The sequence below is a fragment of the Halichoeres trimaculatus genome, unplaced genomic scaffold (genome assembly GCF_033239565.1).
Source record: "Halichoeres trimaculatus isolate MK-OKI-2021-1 unplaced genomic scaffold, fHalTri1.1 fHalTri1_scaffold_10, whole genome shotgun sequence".
In the NCBI taxonomy this organism is placed as follows: domain Eukaryota; kingdom Metazoa; phylum Chordata; class Actinopteri; order Labriformes; family Labridae; genus Halichoeres; species Halichoeres trimaculatus.
In genome coordinates, this window is record NW_027437187.1 from 33,529,930 (window position 1) to 33,549,086 (window position 19,157).

Sequence of the window (19,157 nt, forward strand, 5' to 3'; positions counted from 1 at the left end):
CCCCCTCATACCAAATGAAGATCATTAGATTCTCTGTTGTGATATCAGACTTTAGGACAGAAACAAAATAAACATGTCCTTTTATTTTGTTTCCTTCTTTCTTGTCATGTGAGAAACGTGTCAACAGCTTCAGGCTGTTTGTGAACTTTCAGAGGAGCTAACTTGTTTTCCAGATGAGTAAAAACATTAAAAACTCTGAGCTAAATTATCTGCCAGTTAGCTTTATCTAGACTCTCCTGTATAAAAGGCCTGTGAGGACTTAAAAAGTCATCTTGAAATTGTCTCAATTTGATATATTTGCCTGTTTCTAATCCACGTTACAAACGGAGGCAATCAGCACCAAATTCAGTTATCTCTACATGATATTTCTCAGTGTTTATGGTCAGGTTGGATTCTTAAAATCCATCATTACTCACCTATAGAGGCAAATTTATCAGTTATGGCTGCTAGCCAGGAGAGGCAGATTCATCCTGCTTCACTTTCTTCACTTTTTTGGATCTATGAAGAAGATTTCTGACTTTCAGCTCCTGAACACAAAGCTCAGTTTTCACTCGTGCTGCTCTAATGAACTGTTGACATGTTTTTCCTGCTCATTACTGTGAAATAAAAATGGAGGGAGGAGACATTTCCTCTCTTTGATCAAACACTTTTAGGGTTGTTTTAAGGAAAACTGAGGCTGGACCTCACCTCCTTCCTCTAGAGTTGCTCACTTTTTCTGTTAAAGTGCTGCAGCCTCAGACAGTCCTATGGCCAGAGAGAGGAGATGGGTCTTTAAAAATCATCATTAGTGAGTAAAATACTTCACTTTTTACTTAAATGTAGGAGATGGAGGGACTAGTTTGTGTCTTGCACTAGGTAGTAGAGATTTTTTGGAGCATATGTTCAAGACAAGAATTTGGTTCTTGACTTGATTAATTTGATGTTGTATTTAACATCAACATTGCAGGCAAACAGTGTTTTGTTTATTAAAATCTGTGTAAGTCATAGAATAGAATAGAATAGAATAGAACTTTATTGTCATTGTGAAAAGAACAACGAAATTGAAGTCGCAGCAGCAATCAAGAAAACCAAAGTTAGAAAGTGTATAGAAAGTGCAAAAAAGCTCCATAAGAAAATAGATGATGACAGCTTGTCCATCATTGTCCAGTTCAGCCAGCCTCCACCTCCACAGGGTCCAGGACTGAGCTTCTTCAGCAGTCTGTTCAGTCTCTGTCTCCTGGATCCTGTCTGCTCACAGCAGGTGAAGCTCTTCCAATGTGGCATTGGTGTCTGGTGTTAGCTCTGTTAGCCATGTCTGTGAATAGCATGATGCTACTCTGCCTTCTGGTATCCCCTCTGTTGCTGGGTTAGCACGGCTAGCTCGTCCATCTTATTGGAGATAGATCTTACGTTCCCAATAACGATGGATGGAAGGACAGGTCCATGTCGTCACTTTTTAGCTCACACCTTGTGGGAAACATCAGGCCTTGCACCAGTTAGCACTGACATGCTACAGGCTGCTAACAGCTGATTTCACATGCAAACAATGCAGCCATGGTTACAAGAAGAATCTCCAGATAAACACAGGAAAAAAAATAGTAAAAATATCACTGAAGACACAAAAAGTTTGGTGTCCATGACAGGGCAGCGCCTCAACTTAATCATAACTTAACATCAACTTAATCTTCAAACTAAGTTTGCGAAATCATATCACTGCTAGTTGCTGTCCACGTAAAGTGACCTAGACTCAGAAAAATCAGTTGTGTTAGCTAAAGCAACGTTTTGGTATTTATTAGCATATAAAGTTGCTTTCAAAAGTTGGACACTTGTACTATCAGAACAGCACCTGAATGCAACATTGAGTGGCTTTTCTGATCAGAAGGTTCAGGAACTTTTTGATTTAGCTGATATAAGACATACCCAGGAACTACATAGTTCTTAGGTCAACTGTTGGTATGTGGCTCCACCACAGGCCAGAGATCCATGTAGATTATGTAATCAAGCCGGGTGTGAGTGGAGAAAAATAATAAAAGTAATTGCACTGTAGCACTAGACCAGTAGAGGGCAGTAATACAACAACATAGGCCATTCAGCCAGCAGCAGTTAGCCTGTCAGCATGGAGGATATGCAGTACAGGTAACCCACAGTCCAGTCCATGACGGTGTATTGTCCTGTGCAGAGTGGACCAAACCCTTTGCATCTCTAATTTTCAGCCTGTGTTGGTTTTCATGGTGCTTTTTTCACTGCAGATGGATTTTTCGACACTTGAAAAGAGACAAGCTCTGATAACAAAGCAGTTGCTGGTCGAAGCCTTTTCCAAAAGCAAAAACCAAAATTAAGTTCTACGATAAAATCATTACCCAGAACTAAATTTAGACCCCAGTTCTATGCAGTTAGGAGGAAAGGTCCCTACTTCCTGCTGTTGAAAAACACCTTAAACATACAGTCAGGTCACACTTTCCTAAAAGAGATGAGGATATTCAGAAACAGCGTACACATCTGTTAGCATTCCAGCCTCTGATTGGTTGGTTCTGTGACATGTGGTTTGGGCATGTTGTACCAATTAAGTGTGGCAACACTAAAGTTCTCTTAAGAAAATGAATCAAGGCTGGTCAGAACTGTTTGTCCTCCACTGGGTGTGTTTGAGGAGGCAGGGACGTTATTTTCATGTTAAAATTTTGGGGTTCAGGATTTTTGCGACATATGTTCTGTCCCTCTGACTGAAAGAAATTTTTTTATTTTTCCTTAATTATCTTATCATGTTTGTGTGTGTTTCTCCCTGCACTGTTGACTTACACAGTCACTCGAACAGGTTAACACAGTTACTGTATGAGAGCAGAGTCGTTAACAGAGTGTGAATCAGATGCTGTTTGTTCATGGCGGAGTTTCCACTCGCTCATGTCGCCAGAGTTTGATTAGGATGTTTGATTTTAGTCGTCGCTGTTGTTAGGAAACAAGGAAACCAGAGTTTCACTGAGTGATGTTTACAGCCATTTATTTTAGTTTCTCTGCTGCTCTTTCAGTTGATGTGTTAAAGCAATGTGAGGGACTTTGTCAGGGAGCAAACTGTGATAGTTCGGTTGTAGTGAGTTGTTCCAGGTCTGCAGGGGGCAGCACTAACAAAAGTGGACCCAGGAGGGAAACCAATCCAAGCAAGTGGCAACCTCAAGTTTTAACATCTGAAGCCTTTGTAGAAGAGCTTAAACTGCAGTTCCTTGAGTGTCCACAAGAGGCTGGCAGCAGAAGATACCCCAAACCACATACACACCAATTAGAAAAAGGATTTTTTTGATTTTTTTTTTTTTGATTTACTGAGTGGAGTCTCAATTGCTGCTTTCCTCTAGTTATAGTTGTTAAAAATGTTATAACCTTTAAAAATGTTGTAGGTATAAAATAAGGTGTAGGTCAGGGGTCTGCAACCTGCGGCTCTTTAGCCTCCTTGTAGTGGCTCCCTCCGGCCTTGACAAAGAAAATCACTCAGATAGATAAAATTTATTTCTTAACCTAAGTGTCATTTATTTATTTATTTATGTTTTTTTTTTTTTTTGCACAGTTCATACCCAGCCATCAAAGTGTCTCAAGACATCTTAAGATGCGTCTTAAGGCACATGCTAAGATGTCTTGAGACGTCTTGGTTAAGTCAAGACATGTCTTTACGACATGTCTACAGACATGGTCTTAAGATGTCTTTTGTGTCTCTTCAAGACACAAAAACCTGTCTGGGTGCATCCCATGTCATGTCTTAAGACACAAGTGGCTTTTTAAGATTTTTGTCTTAAGACGTCTTGATTTTGTTATTAAGACGTCTTAAGACACTTAAGCTGCGTTTCCACCAAGCAGTCCAGTTTGGTTTGGTAAAGTTGAGCCTGATCCCGTTTGAGTTTTCACAGCAAACTGTGCCCCCTCATATTAGGCAGTGTCTAAGCCGGATGCCGAAAGCCATATCTTTTAAATAATAGCGTGACGCCATAGCAGCGCGACACAGTTTACCCCGCTAATAAATCCAACGAAGAAGAAAAACACAACATAGTAAACAAAGAGCATAGATGAAGACATGCAGCATTTCATCCTCTGTGATTGGCATGTAGCTCTTTGATACAAAGTGCAATCAAACTTTGTTTCAGAGAAGACTGTGTGCCGCCAGGAGAAATGCTGCCAATCAACGGTCTGCTTTGTTGTAGCTCCACCTTCTGGGCTTGGATCGGTTTAGTCTGGCACCCATACGAAAGGGTCCCAAAAAGTGGGACAGCTTGTCTCGGTCAGTTGGGGATCTGTCTCGGGATAGGTCAGTGGAAAAGCTGTAAAATGCGTGCCTTGCCAAGACAAACTGAACTGAACCGCTTGGGGGAAACAGGGCTTTTGATGGCTGGGTAGGTTATCTTGGAGTTCAAGGTGATACCTTTTTGTCATCAAATTAAAAAAAAAAAAGTTTTAATAATTTGTCAACTAAAATATTCACATATGTGTTGAAAATGTAAACTTTAAAAGATATTTTCAGAATAAGCACAAAACATTTTCTGAAAAATACCAAATTAAAGAGGAACGCAAATGATCGATTTTGAAACAGTGAAGCGAATTAAAGTCGTTTGTTTTTTTGTTCTATGTTTTTTTTTTTTAATATATATTAAAGTGTACTAGTTTTTATTATACACAAATATGGAAAGGACTCAAATAGGCCTACATATTGCAATGTTAAATTCATTTCAAAGTAGGCCAACACACTACACTTCTGTTTGTTTGTTTTTTTTTTTTGTTAAAACAAGTAAAAATAGACAAAGAATAAAACTTATAAAACTTATTAAACTTAATAAGCTGTGTAATGATTTGCAGATCCAGTCCACATTTCTTTGGTGAAAGAGGGGAAAAAAGGTCTTTTGATGGGAAAGGTTGCAGACCGCTGGTCAAAATTATTTTGGAATCTGGTTGTAAAAATACTTCTGCATTACCTCTCCTTTCGCCTCCAGAGCTCCCATCTTCATCCTCCTCATCATGCCTCTCCAGCTACCAAAATTCGCTCATCGGAAACATCAGCCATCGCCATCACCGGCTCTGTCCATCAACATCTCCACCACCCAGTCACCCACCAACTCCACCGTCCATCCCGTAGCTGGTTTCCTGGAAGGCCTGTTGGATAGCATCCCCTGTAAGTCCACGTGCAGCTTCCTGTTTCTCTTTCTCCTCCACCATGAACTCTTTATTAAAGAGGAAGTAACCTTCACATATCCTCACAAACCCCTGGAGGGATGTGTTAGTGAAAGTCATATAAGCATTACACTGTTTGTGTGTCTGCAGTGCCTCGATGGGCCATCTCCATCATCTTCGTAGTTGGTCTTCTAGTGATTGTGCTTTGCTGCGTGTGCATCTGCAAAAAGTGCTGCTGCACACCCAACAAGAAGAAACAGAAGAAGAAGAAAGAGGAGAGGGTCAATTTGAACGGAGTGATTGGAAAAACAACATCATCTCTGGTAAGTCACACCTCTGGTATAAATATGAAGAATTATACCAACATCGTAATAAAACAGATAAAAGATAAACAAAAGAGGGAGCAGGGTCCTTCTGAGGGTGGTGGAGACCAAAACGGAGGTAAAAGTAAGGAGGAAAATTGAATCATGTATTTAGCCCCACAACTTATCATTGTTCCCACTCCTTTGTGCTGCCCCCAACTAGCCAACAAAAATAGGTTTTACATTACCAGATAAAATCATAGACTGTATAAAACATGGACGTTGCCTCTGCGACGTCACCCGTCTGTTCCTGGAACTGTGAAATGAAGCCAATCCGCGGACGCAGCCACATTCGCTATGACGCTGGCGTCATGAGTTTTTCTTTGAGCAGCTACAGGGCACCCGCCAGTCCCTTGACCAGAGCTGTGCCTCTGGTTGGACAATTAAACGATCCTAATAACTTCTATGCCACAGAGTTAAAAAAAAAAAAGTTCACTCACCGTACAGCATTTTAGACCCAAGCTGTTCTGTGAACCAGGCTGTAAATATTCTTTTTTTGATGCCGTAAAAGTCTGTTTTTATAGCTTGGTGTGTACGTGACTTCTAGTCTTTCTGCAGCCAGCCTCAAGCAGATTCTTGATGAACAGCAACTTTTAGCACTTCTACACAGGCTTCATTTTTACTGACCAGATGTTGCCCCTTGGATAAAACAGGCCATATGTATATGTGACTTCTTGGATTTATTTGAAATACTTCACAAATCCAGAACCAAAAAACATTAAAGTAATGTAACCCACAGCATTTTTACTCATTAATACTTGTTTGTTTAAACCAACAGGATTATTCAAACAATTTCCCTTTACAACTGGTTTCTCTTTAAAAAAAAAAGAAAAAAAGAGTGAAGGGGTAAGGCGAGTCAGTTAAAGCCAATATAAATGTAAGAATGTTAAAAATTTGAAGGTTTACTGTGAAATATCAAAAATATCACTGCCCTCTAGTGGTCATGTTTTGCAGTCCAAAGCAAAGAAAAGGTGGTGGGGTTGTCTTTACATTTTCTCGTAAGGTGTAAATTCTTTTGGACTGTTGTAGTTAATTGTCTTTATGTTAAATTTGTTGCCTTTAGGTTCAGCCGGATGTGAACGATGTGGACTACGGCTCAGCCAGACAGTACAGAGGAAAACTGCTCTATTCTTTGGACTATAACGCTGCTCAGACAGAGGTAATTTCACTTTCAATGGTTTATCTTTAGATACAGCTGTAGTTTTGCTTGTTTTGATGATGGCAAACTATTTCCATCGCTAAAATTCTAACTTCCTAAAAGTAATAGAAGTTTTGTCAGTAAAATACTGTTTCCTTGTTCTTTAGGTTTTTTAACCCAAAATTTGGTGTAATTTATGCAAACTATGTGTAATGTTTACTTTACATTTAGAAATTTCTAATTTACTTACAAATATACCAGGTTATGATGCAAAAGATGCAAGCTTTGGGTTTCTATTACAAAAATGACAAAATTGTCTGGCCAACTTGTTTGTGTCTAGAGGGGGTTGGATTTTATAGAAGAAAAAAGAAGAAGAGAGAAATGGATGCAATAAAACAAAAATCATCATTTTTTTGTTGCTTCCTTCAGCTCATCGTGGGGATCAAACAAGCTGACAGCCTGAAGGCCATGGATCTCGGAGGAAGCTCAGACCCATACGTCAAAGTCTACATCAGCCCTGACAAAGCAAAAACCTGTGAGACCAAAGTGTTCAGGAACACGCTGAATCCTGTCTTCAATGAGAGCTTCAACTTCCAGGTAGGATGAGGATTTAGTGAAGAACAATAAAGTCATGAGACGTCTGAATGTATGATAGGTTTGACTTGCTCTTTTCACAGATAACCAAATCAACCCTCCTGAAGTCGACGGTGGTGATGCAGGTGTTTGATTTCAACAGATTCTCCAAACACAACATCATCGGTGAAATACGCGTGCAGCTCTGCAACGTCGACTGGAACCACGTCATGGAGGAGTGGCAGGACCTCGAAGAGCCTTCCAAGTTTGAGGTTTGAATGGCTGTACCAAATTTTGTGTCTAATAAACTGACAGTTATTGAGATACTAAGTCTTAACCAGAGCAGTATTGTAAAAAGCTTTCAACGCCAACATTGCTAAAGTTATCAAAGTTATCATCCAAACGTGACTGAATTTTTAGGTTTTTTAATTTAAAGGGTGTTAATTTTTAGTTATGTGATCGTCTTTGTTGTTAAAATCCCCAAACAGGATGGAAACCTTGGCGAGATCTGCTTCTCTCTGCGTTACGTCCCCACCTCTGGCAAACTGACCATGGTGATCCTGGAGGCCAAAAACCTGAAGTGCATGGACATCGGAGGCAGTTCAGGTCAGACGATAAAAAAAGTACACACTTTAAGCTGCTGGGGGTGCTAGAGCAAAGGTTGGAGAATCACCAAAGTCATTCAAAATGAGGCCCATTTCTCCTCCCTCCTGCTGGTGTCTGTAGATCCTTACGTGAAGGTGCAGCTGACTCTGGACAAGAGGAAGTGGAAGAAGAAGAAGACAACAGTTAAGAAGAAGACGCTGAGTCCGTATTACAACGAGTCCTTCACCTTTGAAGTGACGTTCGAACAAATTCAGGTGAGCTCAGACAGATGTGAAACACCATAATTTGAACTACATTTTACAGAAAACTGGTTTGTCACCTGAGTAATACAAGAAAACACAAAAACTTACAGTACTTGAGGTTTAGCAAACTTTCAAAGATGTCAACAAAGCTTAAGACTTTTCTCCTGTCGTTCTCAGAGGGTGAACCTCGTGATCTCTGTGTGGGACCACGACGCCGTGACCCGAAACGACACCATGGGGAAGATCTTCCTGGGCTGTGACGCCACGGGGAACCAGCTGAGGCACTGGGCCGACATGTTGTCCAACCCGCGGCGGCCGGTCGCTCAGTGGCACAACCTGCTGTCGGCCCAACAGGTCAACTCCACCCTGACGCTGAAAAAGAAGATCCCACTCTCCAGCAAACTGCCCTTCTGACGGACACACACACGAACACACACTTAACACACAAACTGCATTTTCATGTAGTTTTGTTTTTATACACAATGTCTCAGGAAAATATTACGTCTGATTGTTTTATATTTCACATTTAAGATTAAGGATTATATTTTAGTATTAACTTTAAATTATAGATCACTCTTTGTTTTAAATGTATACACTATCTTTTACTTATATGAACTGTACAAACTCTTTAGACGTGTTCAGACCAGAAGCAGAGAAATGTTTAGGTTATTTTGGATGCGTTAAAGAGGAGCTTTTTCTGATGAAAACTGGAGTCTCAGTTTCACTGTAACAAATAAAGACTTATTTATGCCCTTCATCTGAGAGTTTAACGACTGATGACAGAGCCTTGTGTGCCTTAATGTTTTCTAAAAGCTTACAGATATGAAACAAATGTTGCAGTTCCACCAAAAACTGTGTGGGGGCAGTGTAGAGCAGTTTAGCCAGCTTTTGAAGAGAGATCTGTAAAAAACAAGTGGGAACACTTGAAAAATGGTGGGACTATTTTAGTGGAAGTTGGTAAAAAGAACTAACATACAACGTGACGGTACAGGAACTGAAAATTTAGTGTGACAGAAAGAAGAAGAAGTCTGAAAGAAGAAGAAGTGTGAGACAAGTTTCCCAGAGCACCCTCTAGTGGACACATTCCCTCATCATGAAATTTTTCATAAATTAATGGAAAAATAAACGAGGCTTCACTCTCAAACTTTCCAGCTCTGAACTTTGAAAATAAACTTAAGACCTTTTGATTTACTTAGAATCAAAAGGTCTCGAGTTTTTTAAAACAAAAAAAAAGTCACAAGGGCTGGCCACACATGAGTGATTTTAAAGCCAGATTCGGGGTCAGTGACTGTGGGACCATGGTTCGATTCAGGGCTCATCATCCCTACCAATTACTGTCTGAATAATTGTTCTTCACTACTGGGGATGGGTACCTTTCCTATTTGAAACGATTTGGTACCGTGGAATCGTTAAGAAACCACAGACGAGATATTTGAATTATACGAACATGTGAGCCTTATGGCACTGGACAGCATTCTGAAGTGTGCTTTCAGTTACAACATTATCTGAGCTGCAAACACAACATAGCTCTGGTTAAACGCCAGTACGATACTGATATAAAGCTCAACTACCCAGATGTAAACAAGCACAGATGGCAGATTGTATCTTGCAATGCGCTGTAATTTGTCAGGGTATTGATCTAGTAAATTGGGATCAGGTTATAAGGCAACTGGTATCGGTACTCAACGGTACCAATTTTCAGTACTTTTTGTTTGTATGTGGTAAAAAAATATCAATTTGTTTTATAATAAAATACATATTTTTCAATTTAACATATTTATTTCTCAATATATACCTTGCAATATTGTATTCATTTTCCAGCATGGCAAATTACCTACTCTTCCAATTCCTCACAAGGATGCGTTTAGGTACCTAAACATGGTACCTTTTGACGTTACGTGAATCAGTACCCAGTACTTTTAACAGAATTTGGTTGGCGCATATAAAAGTACCTAAATGGGTTCCCATCCCTACTCACTACCTTTAAATTTGTGTCTTGTCATTGACTTTAAATGAAACTGTGACAAAAAAATGTTTTGCAATTGATCTGAACAAACCTTTCCTTCATCTCTTTTTCTTTAATCTGTAAGATAAGAGTGTCAGATATTCTATGCACAGAGAAATGTGTTTAATCTGGAGTTTTTCAGTGATGAAATTTCCTCTTTGGTTCTTTATGCTTTAACAAGTCTCCTAAGGAGTAAGAGTGGCTCATGAATCTTACCTAACTAACCGTGAAGGCAGATCAATCAAGCTGAGCTCAGCAGCAGGCGTGTGTCTTCCTGCTGCTTCAGACCTCCTGAGATCAGAGTTCATTAAAACCTCCCTGAGCTCTGCACTCAAACCACGCTTTCATCCCCACTCTGTGGACACCTGATGCTGAGATGTGATCTCCTTTCATTTAAAGCAGAAGATTACTGTGTTTACACTAACCGTACCCAGACATTATACATTTTTTAAATTTCTATTTATTCTGGGATTTGTTAAGTAAGAATTTGTTTAACGACAAGGAAACTTTCCCTTAGTCTGTGATGCTCCTGTTACCTCCAGCAGGTGTTTGAGGGAGCTTTAAAGAAGACAGGGGGTCACAGGAGGACCAACAGATCCGACAGAGATGAGTCAGTGAGCTCAAGGAGACACTTGAAGATGTAAATAACCCTCACGCTCACCCAGCTCTGCATACATTCAGCTCTTGTGCTTCTTAAGGTCTAATTTCTCTCCTGACATTGACAGTAAAAGCATCAGTGGTGTTAAACCAAAGTCTTTAGAGCTCCCCCTACTGGATTGTCCTTCTGTGTTAGCTCTAGAATTACCAGCTGGTTCAACAAATCATCAATATTTATATTAATGTGGGCCTAACATGCTGCTCACATGTCATGTCTGAGCTGAAAACACAACATAGGTCTGGTTAAAGGCCAGTACTATAATAATAAAAAGCTTAACTACCCAGATGTAAACAAGCAAAGATGACGGATTGTATCTTTCAACTAGGGGTATACTGGTTTCATCACCGTCACTGGTATAATACGTTGCCACGACATGAATTTTGCTATACCGTAATTACCGTGGTAAAGCACTGTTACACATAATTTAGTCCAAGTAGTAGTTAATTAATGTGCAAGCTTTATTTCTCCTGATGTGAAAAGACAGTTTTCTGCCACAGCCATTCTGAAGATACAGCTTTAAGGCCAGTAGCACCGAGTCAGTGACGTGACAAAGTAAATATTTACTGCGTGCAGAAAGCGAAAGAGCTGATGTGCATGGCTACCCTGTTTTGGACACAGGACTGTACCTCGCTATAGGTCATTGTCTATGGTCAAACCTCAAAACCCCAAATTTGATACAACCATTTTTAACAAAAGTAGTGGCATCAAAATAAACATTTTGACGCAAACTGAAGCCGTGGTTTGCGGACTGTGAGCCGCTACATTTTTCATACACTTTGAACCCTGCGGCTTAAAGGGGACATATCTTGCTTGTTTCTCCTTTTCACTATGCCAGACTAGGATGCCTGTAAATGCTCTGTTTCCAGAATGACCTCCAGTAACCTCGCAACGTCACAGCCCTTTGTGCTCTGATTGGTCAGTTCTATCAGAGGGGCAGAGGGGGTAGAGCCAGGGGGCCTTTTTTGCAGCATGGCAGTAATTACAAAATCACCACATTGAATGGGGCAGACCGAGCGAGTTTGCTGTTTGTCAAAACTTCACTGTAAGGCATTGATAGCACTAATAAAAAGGCAGAGTGTAGGATACGTCCTTTTGTATTGGACCCCGAGTCAGACCCGGACGGTTCTGCAGCTCAGGAGGAAGAAAATCCACCTCAACACAGATCATCTCAGGACGCTTCAGTGTGGTGAGTCAAAGCGGTACTGTAACATGTATAGTTTATGGAAAAATAGGCAGACTTCACCAATAAACTATTTCTATAACAGGGCTCCATCCTGCTCCCTCACTTTTCTGTCTGTTTTATCCATCATGCTGAAAGTGTAGTCTCAAGATCGCCTCTACCGTCAGTTCTTCACTATGTTATTACCGCAGCATTATTGTGGTCCAAGTTCACAGTGCATGTCAGAACAAGCATGCAAATATCACAGTCTCACAAGTATTACGACGTCTGCAAAAACTTCATTGCTTTAACTGCTAATTCACCATGTAAAGCCGAGCTGCTCAGCAGAGCAGAGTCCCTGCATCCAGCACTCAGTCAGTCGGCTCTTGGTGGGTGTATCTCTCGGTGGCGGTTGTGTGACTAACTGACATCACAGAGGAGGAGCTGCTTTATCAGATTACTCCAATAAAAAGAAAGGATCCTTGTGTCGTCATGAAGGTCGAAATCTCTCGGCCAAATGGCAATGACCTATTTTCAGAGGCACCAAATCTCCTTCTAGGATTTCAGAAAAAATACAATATCTAATTTTTTGAAAATTCAGGGGGTGAAAGGTCTTGTTTTCAAATTTATTATATTATATGTAAGTATTAAATCAGGGATCAGCATGATATGTCCCCTTTAAACAAAAGTGCGCCCAAATCACAGATTTTTACGGTCTAACAAGCTTCATAGCCTTATGGCATTAAAACCAAGAAATTTCTTGATTATTTTCCTTTTTTTTTTTAAAGCTGAGTTTTGAAGCCCATCATCAGTGGCTGTCGTATTGAAAATATTGGAAACCCAACCTTCAGTGAGCAAAGAGGCAAAATTTGAGCAGGTTTTGAACCTCCTTGTCCTCTATTACTATTACTTGAGCCTCTATAGAAATATGTACGATCCACTGATTTAAGAAGTAAGGTGTGAATGAAACAGTGTATTAATGACGCATTAGGTGTGTGACAGTAACAGAGAAGCTGTGTGTTGTGATCACCTCACATCTCACCAAGGCCGAGGTGTCTTTGTGCGTCTTATCCGCCATGAACTACCCTGCCTGCTTATTGACAAAGGCTGGCAGCCTTCACACTCACGCTTCATTATGAAGAGCAGTGACATCAGCAGGTCGGTGGGTTACCAGGAAACCTGGAGAGAGGCGCAGCCATCCAATTAAACACAAGAAGAAGAAAAACACAGGCGCCTGATCAGCGACCATATGAGTGTTTCCAGACACAGCTGCTGCTGCTGCTGCTTCTTCAGTCTACAGACGCACACACGCTGAGAAACAGCCTGACAACCACAAACAGCTGATCACACAGACACAGGTAAGAGCAATAAAACTGGAGACCTATTTGACATCTATGTGCTGAAATTCTGAAAGTTGTAGATTTGAAATTTGTGCTGTTTTTGCATGATTATGTAACACAATTGCCACCTCTTTCTTAATTGGACGGTACTCACTGAATTGCAGATGATTTGTGGCAACTAAAAAATAATAAGAAATCTATTTTTATGTAACATTTGATCTGAAATAAATTCAATTTGCTTTCCTGGTTGTAAATTTGGTCAGAGCTTGTAATTCTATTGCACAGTGGGGCCTCATTAGTATTCATTGTAAACACATTTCTCTCTCCATTATTATGACACTATCCTCTCTGTTGAAGTAGCTGAAAAATGTTTGATCTGGTCTGATTTTCTTTAAAGTGCATAATGTTTAGATCCCTTTATTTTGGATGTTGTGTCTTAGTTTTAATAATTTGACAGCTAAAAAATCCTCTATTAGTGGTTATAAACTAATAGGACACTTAAAAAAAATAAAAATAAACCAAAAACCTCTGAATTATTGATCAATCTACCTCCAGTGATACAGTTGTTATCCTGACTTAGTCATTCCCCAAGGTCTTGTAATGAAAACAGATCAAGAATTTTCCATTTTTATTGTTTTATATAAAATTGTGTTTCTATTTTGTTTATATTTTCACAATACTGGCTGTGTACTTTGGAAACAACAGCGCTGGTGTTTGATGAAATACTAAGTTTTTTTTTTCTTTCTTCAAATTAAATTAATCCCCAATAGAAATATTGTTGAGTCACCAAACCTTGCATCTGAGTTGATTTTGAGTATGAAGTGTTCCACATTTAATTCATGAGAGGAGAATCTAAGTCAAATATAAATTGGGTCCCATTTATATTTTTATTGTTATTAATAAGTTATTGATTTCTATATGGTTGTAAATAGAGGCTGACTTGCTTTCGGAGCAAGCCTCAAGTGGCCATACAAGGAACTGCATTTATTCGCGTTGACTTCATCTTCCAACGCATGTAATGGAGTTCTCTTTGGCTCCGAGTTTAGTCTTACAGGTAGATTTACGTTTAATGTGTAACAAAATACCGCACAGTTTGGCCTTATTCAAACATCTAAGCCTTTAATAAAAATAAATTGATTCGAAAAACGCACGTTAGTGACTGTGTGTCTGGTGTACATCACCCCAAGTGTGTTTGCAGTACCTGAAAGGCAGAGTTCAGGGCAAAATAACTCCTCGCCGCTCATACCGCATTCGGTTCAACATGGTTGTGATGATGCTGCTACACTAGTGAAGATGTGGCCAGATAGCTGCAACTACCCAGCTATCTTGTCACTTTAACTCTATATTCATGGATATACTCGGGTGTTTCACACTGGTGTTAGCCCACTGAGAAGCACAGGATGCGGCGGTAGCTGATGTTAAAACGTGACGAGCTGCAGGAGCCGCAGAGAAGCAGTGGGCAGCGGGTAGAGATGCTAACTAGCAGCGGTTAGCTCGCTTACGTCCTAGATATTTTATCGATAACAACTTTTCTGCTGTCATGATTCATCTGGTAGTTAGTGTGGATTATTAAGTTGTCTGAGGCTTCACTTGAGCTCTTGAGTCGAATGTGGCAGCCTTAACAGCATGACTCACTCACAGTTAGCGGGTTAGTGTGCTGATGCGGCTAACTTAGCCGCTAGCTGCAGTGACGCGGTAGGGAGCTACTGCACGCGAAGCTTTACAGACCGACCGTTGCAACAAATTAATGAATCTTCTCAGCCATGACGAAATCTCTCAAGGTATTTCTGCTTTAAAGTGTGCCAGTGTTTCCGTTAAACGCACAAGAATGTCTCAATAAAGGAGAAAAGTTGTTAAAAAAGTGTTGAGCCGCCAGCTTCGTTCGCGTCGTACGAACGCCGCTTGCAATACACAATGAGTGAGGGCGAATTCTCAACCAGTTCGCTTTCGCTGGGCGCGAACCGTTAGCCCCGCGCTGCTGAAGTGATGTCTGCCCGATGGAGCTAAAGAAGTGTTGCTCACTTTGCCAAAGATGACGGACCGCCTGAGCCGGTTTCTGTGCCTCTGTCAGCAGGAGGCGGATCATGGAGGCCGAGGAAGAGTTGAACAAAGACCCGAGTGCTCACAGACTGCTGGATAAAAAGGTGTCCTGCAAGCACAATGGAAGAAACGGTAAGATTATTCATTTTCATGTCACCTCCCACCTCATGAACACACTTCTGGCTTTGAGTCTAACGCAGGGTCACCTCTCTTCTACAGGTATAGTGAAAACTCTTCATAGCCTGTTGAAAACCCATAACACACTACAGATTCAGTCCATCACCCGCTCAGAATGTGCTGGTAGGTCAAGTCTTAGTAGATATCATATCATCCTACAAGTGAAACTTGTCTTCAGGTTGGAAAAAAGCTACATTTAGTCATGGTACTGTGTCTTCCTGTGTCATCCAGGCTCCTGTCCAAATCTGATGATGAATAGAAGCGAGCACACCGATGCAAGGCCCGTCCCTGTGGCCCTTACCCCCCAGCTCCCTCCTCGGACTCACCGGCCCCTCTGCATGTCGATCTCCTCCGACAGCAGCGGGCGCTTCAGGGCGCTGGAGACGCAGGAGTGGAAGAACAACCTCAAAGCTCAGGTATGTTCAGATACAAAGTCCTCAGCTGTCACAGTAAAGTTTTTCTCTTTAAGTTTTCCTGTAAGGATGTGAAGATGTGGTTTAGTCACACGTAGGCCTGTCACGATAACAAATTTTACTAGACGATAATTTTCCAAAATATTATTGCCGATAAACGATATTATTGTCAATATTATTTTGATTTTTTTTCCCATTTTTTCATTGATTAATAAAGTGAGTACACCATATCAAAAGCAAGAAACTTTAATTTCTTATGAGTATTTAATTATAATTAAAAGGTCAGGATCTTTTAAATAAAATAAACTAAACAAAAAATATAATAAATTTAACAAACAAGAAAGAGAGAAAAAAATACAGTGAAAATGAAATGGACTCTTTTAGAAAAAAAATACATGTCAATGAAAATAATATCCATCAAAAACAATAAAACATAGACCCTGTCTCCAAAGAAAAAACGAAACTCCAAAGAAAACATCAATGTTAAAAACTATAGCCTAAATAAAAGGGAGTTTATACAGTTACTGAAGTGTTTGTAACATGTACTTTTTCCCAGTCAGTCCGTACTGTCTATCAAACATTTTTAACATTTCTGGCTTTTAACCATATTGAAGGGCTGCATTTCTTTGGTAATGTATCTGTCTTTGAGCGCCACCATTTGGCGCTTTTATTTCTATTTACTTTGCCGACCAAAAGCCTCAGTAAGAGCGGATTGTCAAAGAACAAGGCTCCGCTGCACCTCCCCTTCTTCTTCTTCGTCGCCACTATTTTCAGACAAATGTGACACATCAGCTCGTTGGTGTTCATGAGCTCACACTTTGTTCATTCTGATAAAAAACAAAATATTCCCACACTGGGACTGTGGCAGGCGGCTTAAGAACCGTATCTTTCGTGCCATCACTCATATTAGCGTGTGTTTCCTCCTTACCCCTCAGGGCGCTCGCTTCAGCTCTCTCTGTGTGTACGCACGAGCAGCTCCGTCTTCACCCCAAAGATCGCATTTTGGACAGATGCTCACTCCGCTATAAATCCGCTAAATCCGCTATAGAACCTATGCACCCCGATGTTAGGAAAGATAGACGTAGTGAACCATCTTCTCATTCAGCCTCTTTGGTCGAAAGAGAGGAGGAAAACAAACATGCATGCACGTGGCAGTTTATCGAGGCCGGCAAACTTACCGAGGACATTTTTATTTATCGTTCGGTTAATTGATTTATTGATTATCGTGACAGGCCTAGTCACACGTCAACTGTGTGTTTCAGATGGAGCAGGCCCACAGCGCGGGAGCTGCCAGCAGCACCGGCTCTCTGGAACGAGCCTCTCTCTTCTGTGCCTCAGCCTCCACCACAGCCTCCAGCTCCGGCCTCTCCAGCCCAGTCGAGATCCTCAACAAGAGCAAATCCTCCAGCCGCTTCTCTCTTTTCTCCCCGCCCTGGAACAGCAGCTCCGAGTCAGACTCCAACCCTCCTTCACGCTCTGGCTCCAAGAAGTTGCGGAACTACAGCCGTAGAGCTGCGACAGGGCCTGCTGGAGCCAGAGGGCCTGATACACCGGAGCCCAAACCCAGCGGGCCTGAACACTTCCAGTACTCTGAGCCTGTTATCTCCAAAGTGACAGACTACATCTATGTCGGTAACCTGAACGCTGCGTATAACGGACGGACGCTGTGCCGCAACAACATCGACAGCATCATCGACATGAGCAGCGTGCCAGGAGATCCAGGCCCCAGCCTCAGCCTCATTCCCTGCACCTGCTCTCGTGGCGCCCGCCACAGCTGGTCTCGCCTCAAAGTGGACATCGAAGACGTGCCAAACGCTCTGGGTGAGGGGCCGGCTCTGAAGCAGCGCTGCTTTGAGGACATCAACGAGTGCATCGACGCCTCCACGGGCAAGAGGAAGCGCGTCCTGGTGCACTGTCGAGACGGCTTCTCTCTGGCGCCAACGTGCATCATCCAGTACCTGATGGTGAAACAGAACATGAGGCTCATCGCCGCCTACGAGCTGCTGAGAGCCAAATACCCCGTCAACATCAGGGAGTGTCACCAGAACGTGCTGGTGAGCCTGGAGAGGGCGCTGCGGCCCGGAGGCAACGTCGACCCTGAGTGCTTCAAACAGGCCATCTCTCGCAAAGTGGCGTGGACCTGACTCAACTTCCCATCAGGCTTAGCTGCTTCTGTTGTACTGGATCTACTCCTAAAGACGACCAAAGGCAGCTGTTGGACTCCTCATTTAGATATTATCCTCCCACCTTAGTTCAGTGGTTGTGAAAGTTCCACATTTGATGTTTTTCCTCTTCAAACCTGTAAATGTGACGCGGCTGTAACGGCCCCTCCCTCCCTCCTTCACCCAACAGGAGGCGCAATAGATCTCAGTGTGATGTAAACAGCTTCTCGGTATCAAAGTGTAGTGGTGTTGGCTGTATAGTTGATATATCCTGCTTCAGTTCTGTGCCATGCTGTTTCAGTGGTGTTTTTATTTAATCAGGGGAATTTCTTAACTGGAGAACTCAGGAGATTATTGATGTCAGCCCATCACAGGGTGGGGGATTACTCACTGGATCCGCCTGGGCCTGTTTGGACCTGGGGCTGAAATGAATCCTCATCAGCTGTGAGGTTGAAACGTCACAGAGGCTTTTAAAGGCCACTGGTCATTATCAAACACTTAGTTTTTTTTGTTTCAGCATTTTTAAAGCCTCAAACTACAGAAGAGGATGAGGGCCACTGAAAAACATACAAAAAAATAATAATGTTTTGCTGCTATTTTTTCCAAGCAAAAAGTGAAATTTTAAAACAAAGGTCAATGTCAGAAATCTGAAATTTAAGTTAGAGCTTTGACTTTTTTTCCTCAGAATTCTGAAAGAAAAAAATTAGAAATCTTATTTCTTCTCAGAATTTTGAGAATAAAGTCAGAATGTTGACTTTTTCTCAAAACTCTTACTTTAATCTCAAAGTTCTGTGATTAGATTCAGAGTTATGCCTTTTTATTTTCCAGAATTCTGTGGATAAAGTCAGAAATCTGACTTTTTTTGTGAGAATTATGTGATTAAAGTCAGAAAAGTTACTTTTTTCCCTACAAATTCTAGATTAAATCACTGAGTTCTGTGATAAAACTCCAAATTATGAATTTTTATTTTCCAGAATTCTGTGATAACAGTCAGAAATCTGCCTTTATTTGAAAAGAGAATTCTGGGATTACAGTAAAAAAATGACTTTTTTTTTCTGGGACTTCTGGAATTACAGTCAGAAATATGAGTTTTTTTGTCAAAATCCTGAGATTAAAGTCAGAAATCTGAGGGTTTTTTTTGTCAGAATTCTGGGATTACAG

The 19,157-nt window shown here is 41.1% G+C and overlaps 2 protein-coding genes across 2 annotated transcripts; both read left to right on the plus strand.

The window, feature by feature from the left end:
- The first annotated feature begins 2,046 nt into the window (after positions 1-2,046).
- syt8 (synaptotagmin VIII) lies at positions 2,047-8,518 on the plus strand. The gene is made up of 9 exons (XM_074677925.1): positions 2,047-2,115; positions 4,944-5,122; positions 5,272-5,444; positions 6,547-6,642; positions 7,051-7,218; positions 7,299-7,466; positions 7,683-7,800; positions 7,921-8,054; positions 8,220-8,518. The coding sequence occupies exons 1-9, from the start codon at positions 2,096-2,098 to the stop codon at positions 8,454-8,456; spliced, it is 1,293 nt and encodes a 430-aa protein (XP_074534026.1). The 5' UTR covers positions 2,047-2,095; the 3' UTR covers positions 8,457-8,518.
- Positions 8,519-14,456: 5,938 nt separating this feature from the next.
- LOC141797105 (uncharacterized) lies at positions 14,457-18,663 on the plus strand. The gene is made up of 4 exons (XM_074678529.1): positions 14,457-15,376; positions 15,464-15,544; positions 15,653-15,837; positions 17,097-18,663. Exons 1-4 carry the CDS (start codon positions 15,289-15,291, stop codon positions 17,976-17,978), a joined length of 1,236 nt encoding a protein of 411 aa, XP_074534630.1. The 5' UTR covers positions 14,457-15,288; the 3' UTR covers positions 17,979-18,663.
- Positions 18,664-19,157: the final 494 nt, after the last annotated feature.

Bases quoted from the DNA above. Each gene is read 5' to 3' on its own strand.
- syt8 (XM_074677925.1), top strand. From the start codon at position 2,096: ATGGAGGATATGCAGTACAG. The intron at 2,116-4,943 runs GTAACCCACAGT...TTTCGCCTCCAG, and splicing joins ATGGAGGATATGCAGTACAG to AGCTCCCATCTTCATCCTCC. The intron at 5,445-6,546 runs GTAAGTCACACC...TGTTGCCTTTAG, and splicing joins GAAAAACAACATCATCTCTG to GTTCAGCCGGATGTGAACGA.
- LOC141797105 (XM_074678529.1), top strand. From the start codon at position 15,289: ATGGAGGCCGAGGAAGAGTTGAACAAAGACCCGAGTGCTCACAGACTG. The intron at 15,377-15,463 runs GTAAGATTATTC...TCTCTTCTACAG, and splicing joins CAAGCACAATGGAAGAAACG to GTATAGTGAAAACTCTTCAT. The intron at 15,838-17,096 runs GTATGTTCAGAT...TGTGTGTTTCAG, and splicing joins AGAACAACCTCAAAGCTCAG to ATGGAGCAGGCCCACAGCGC.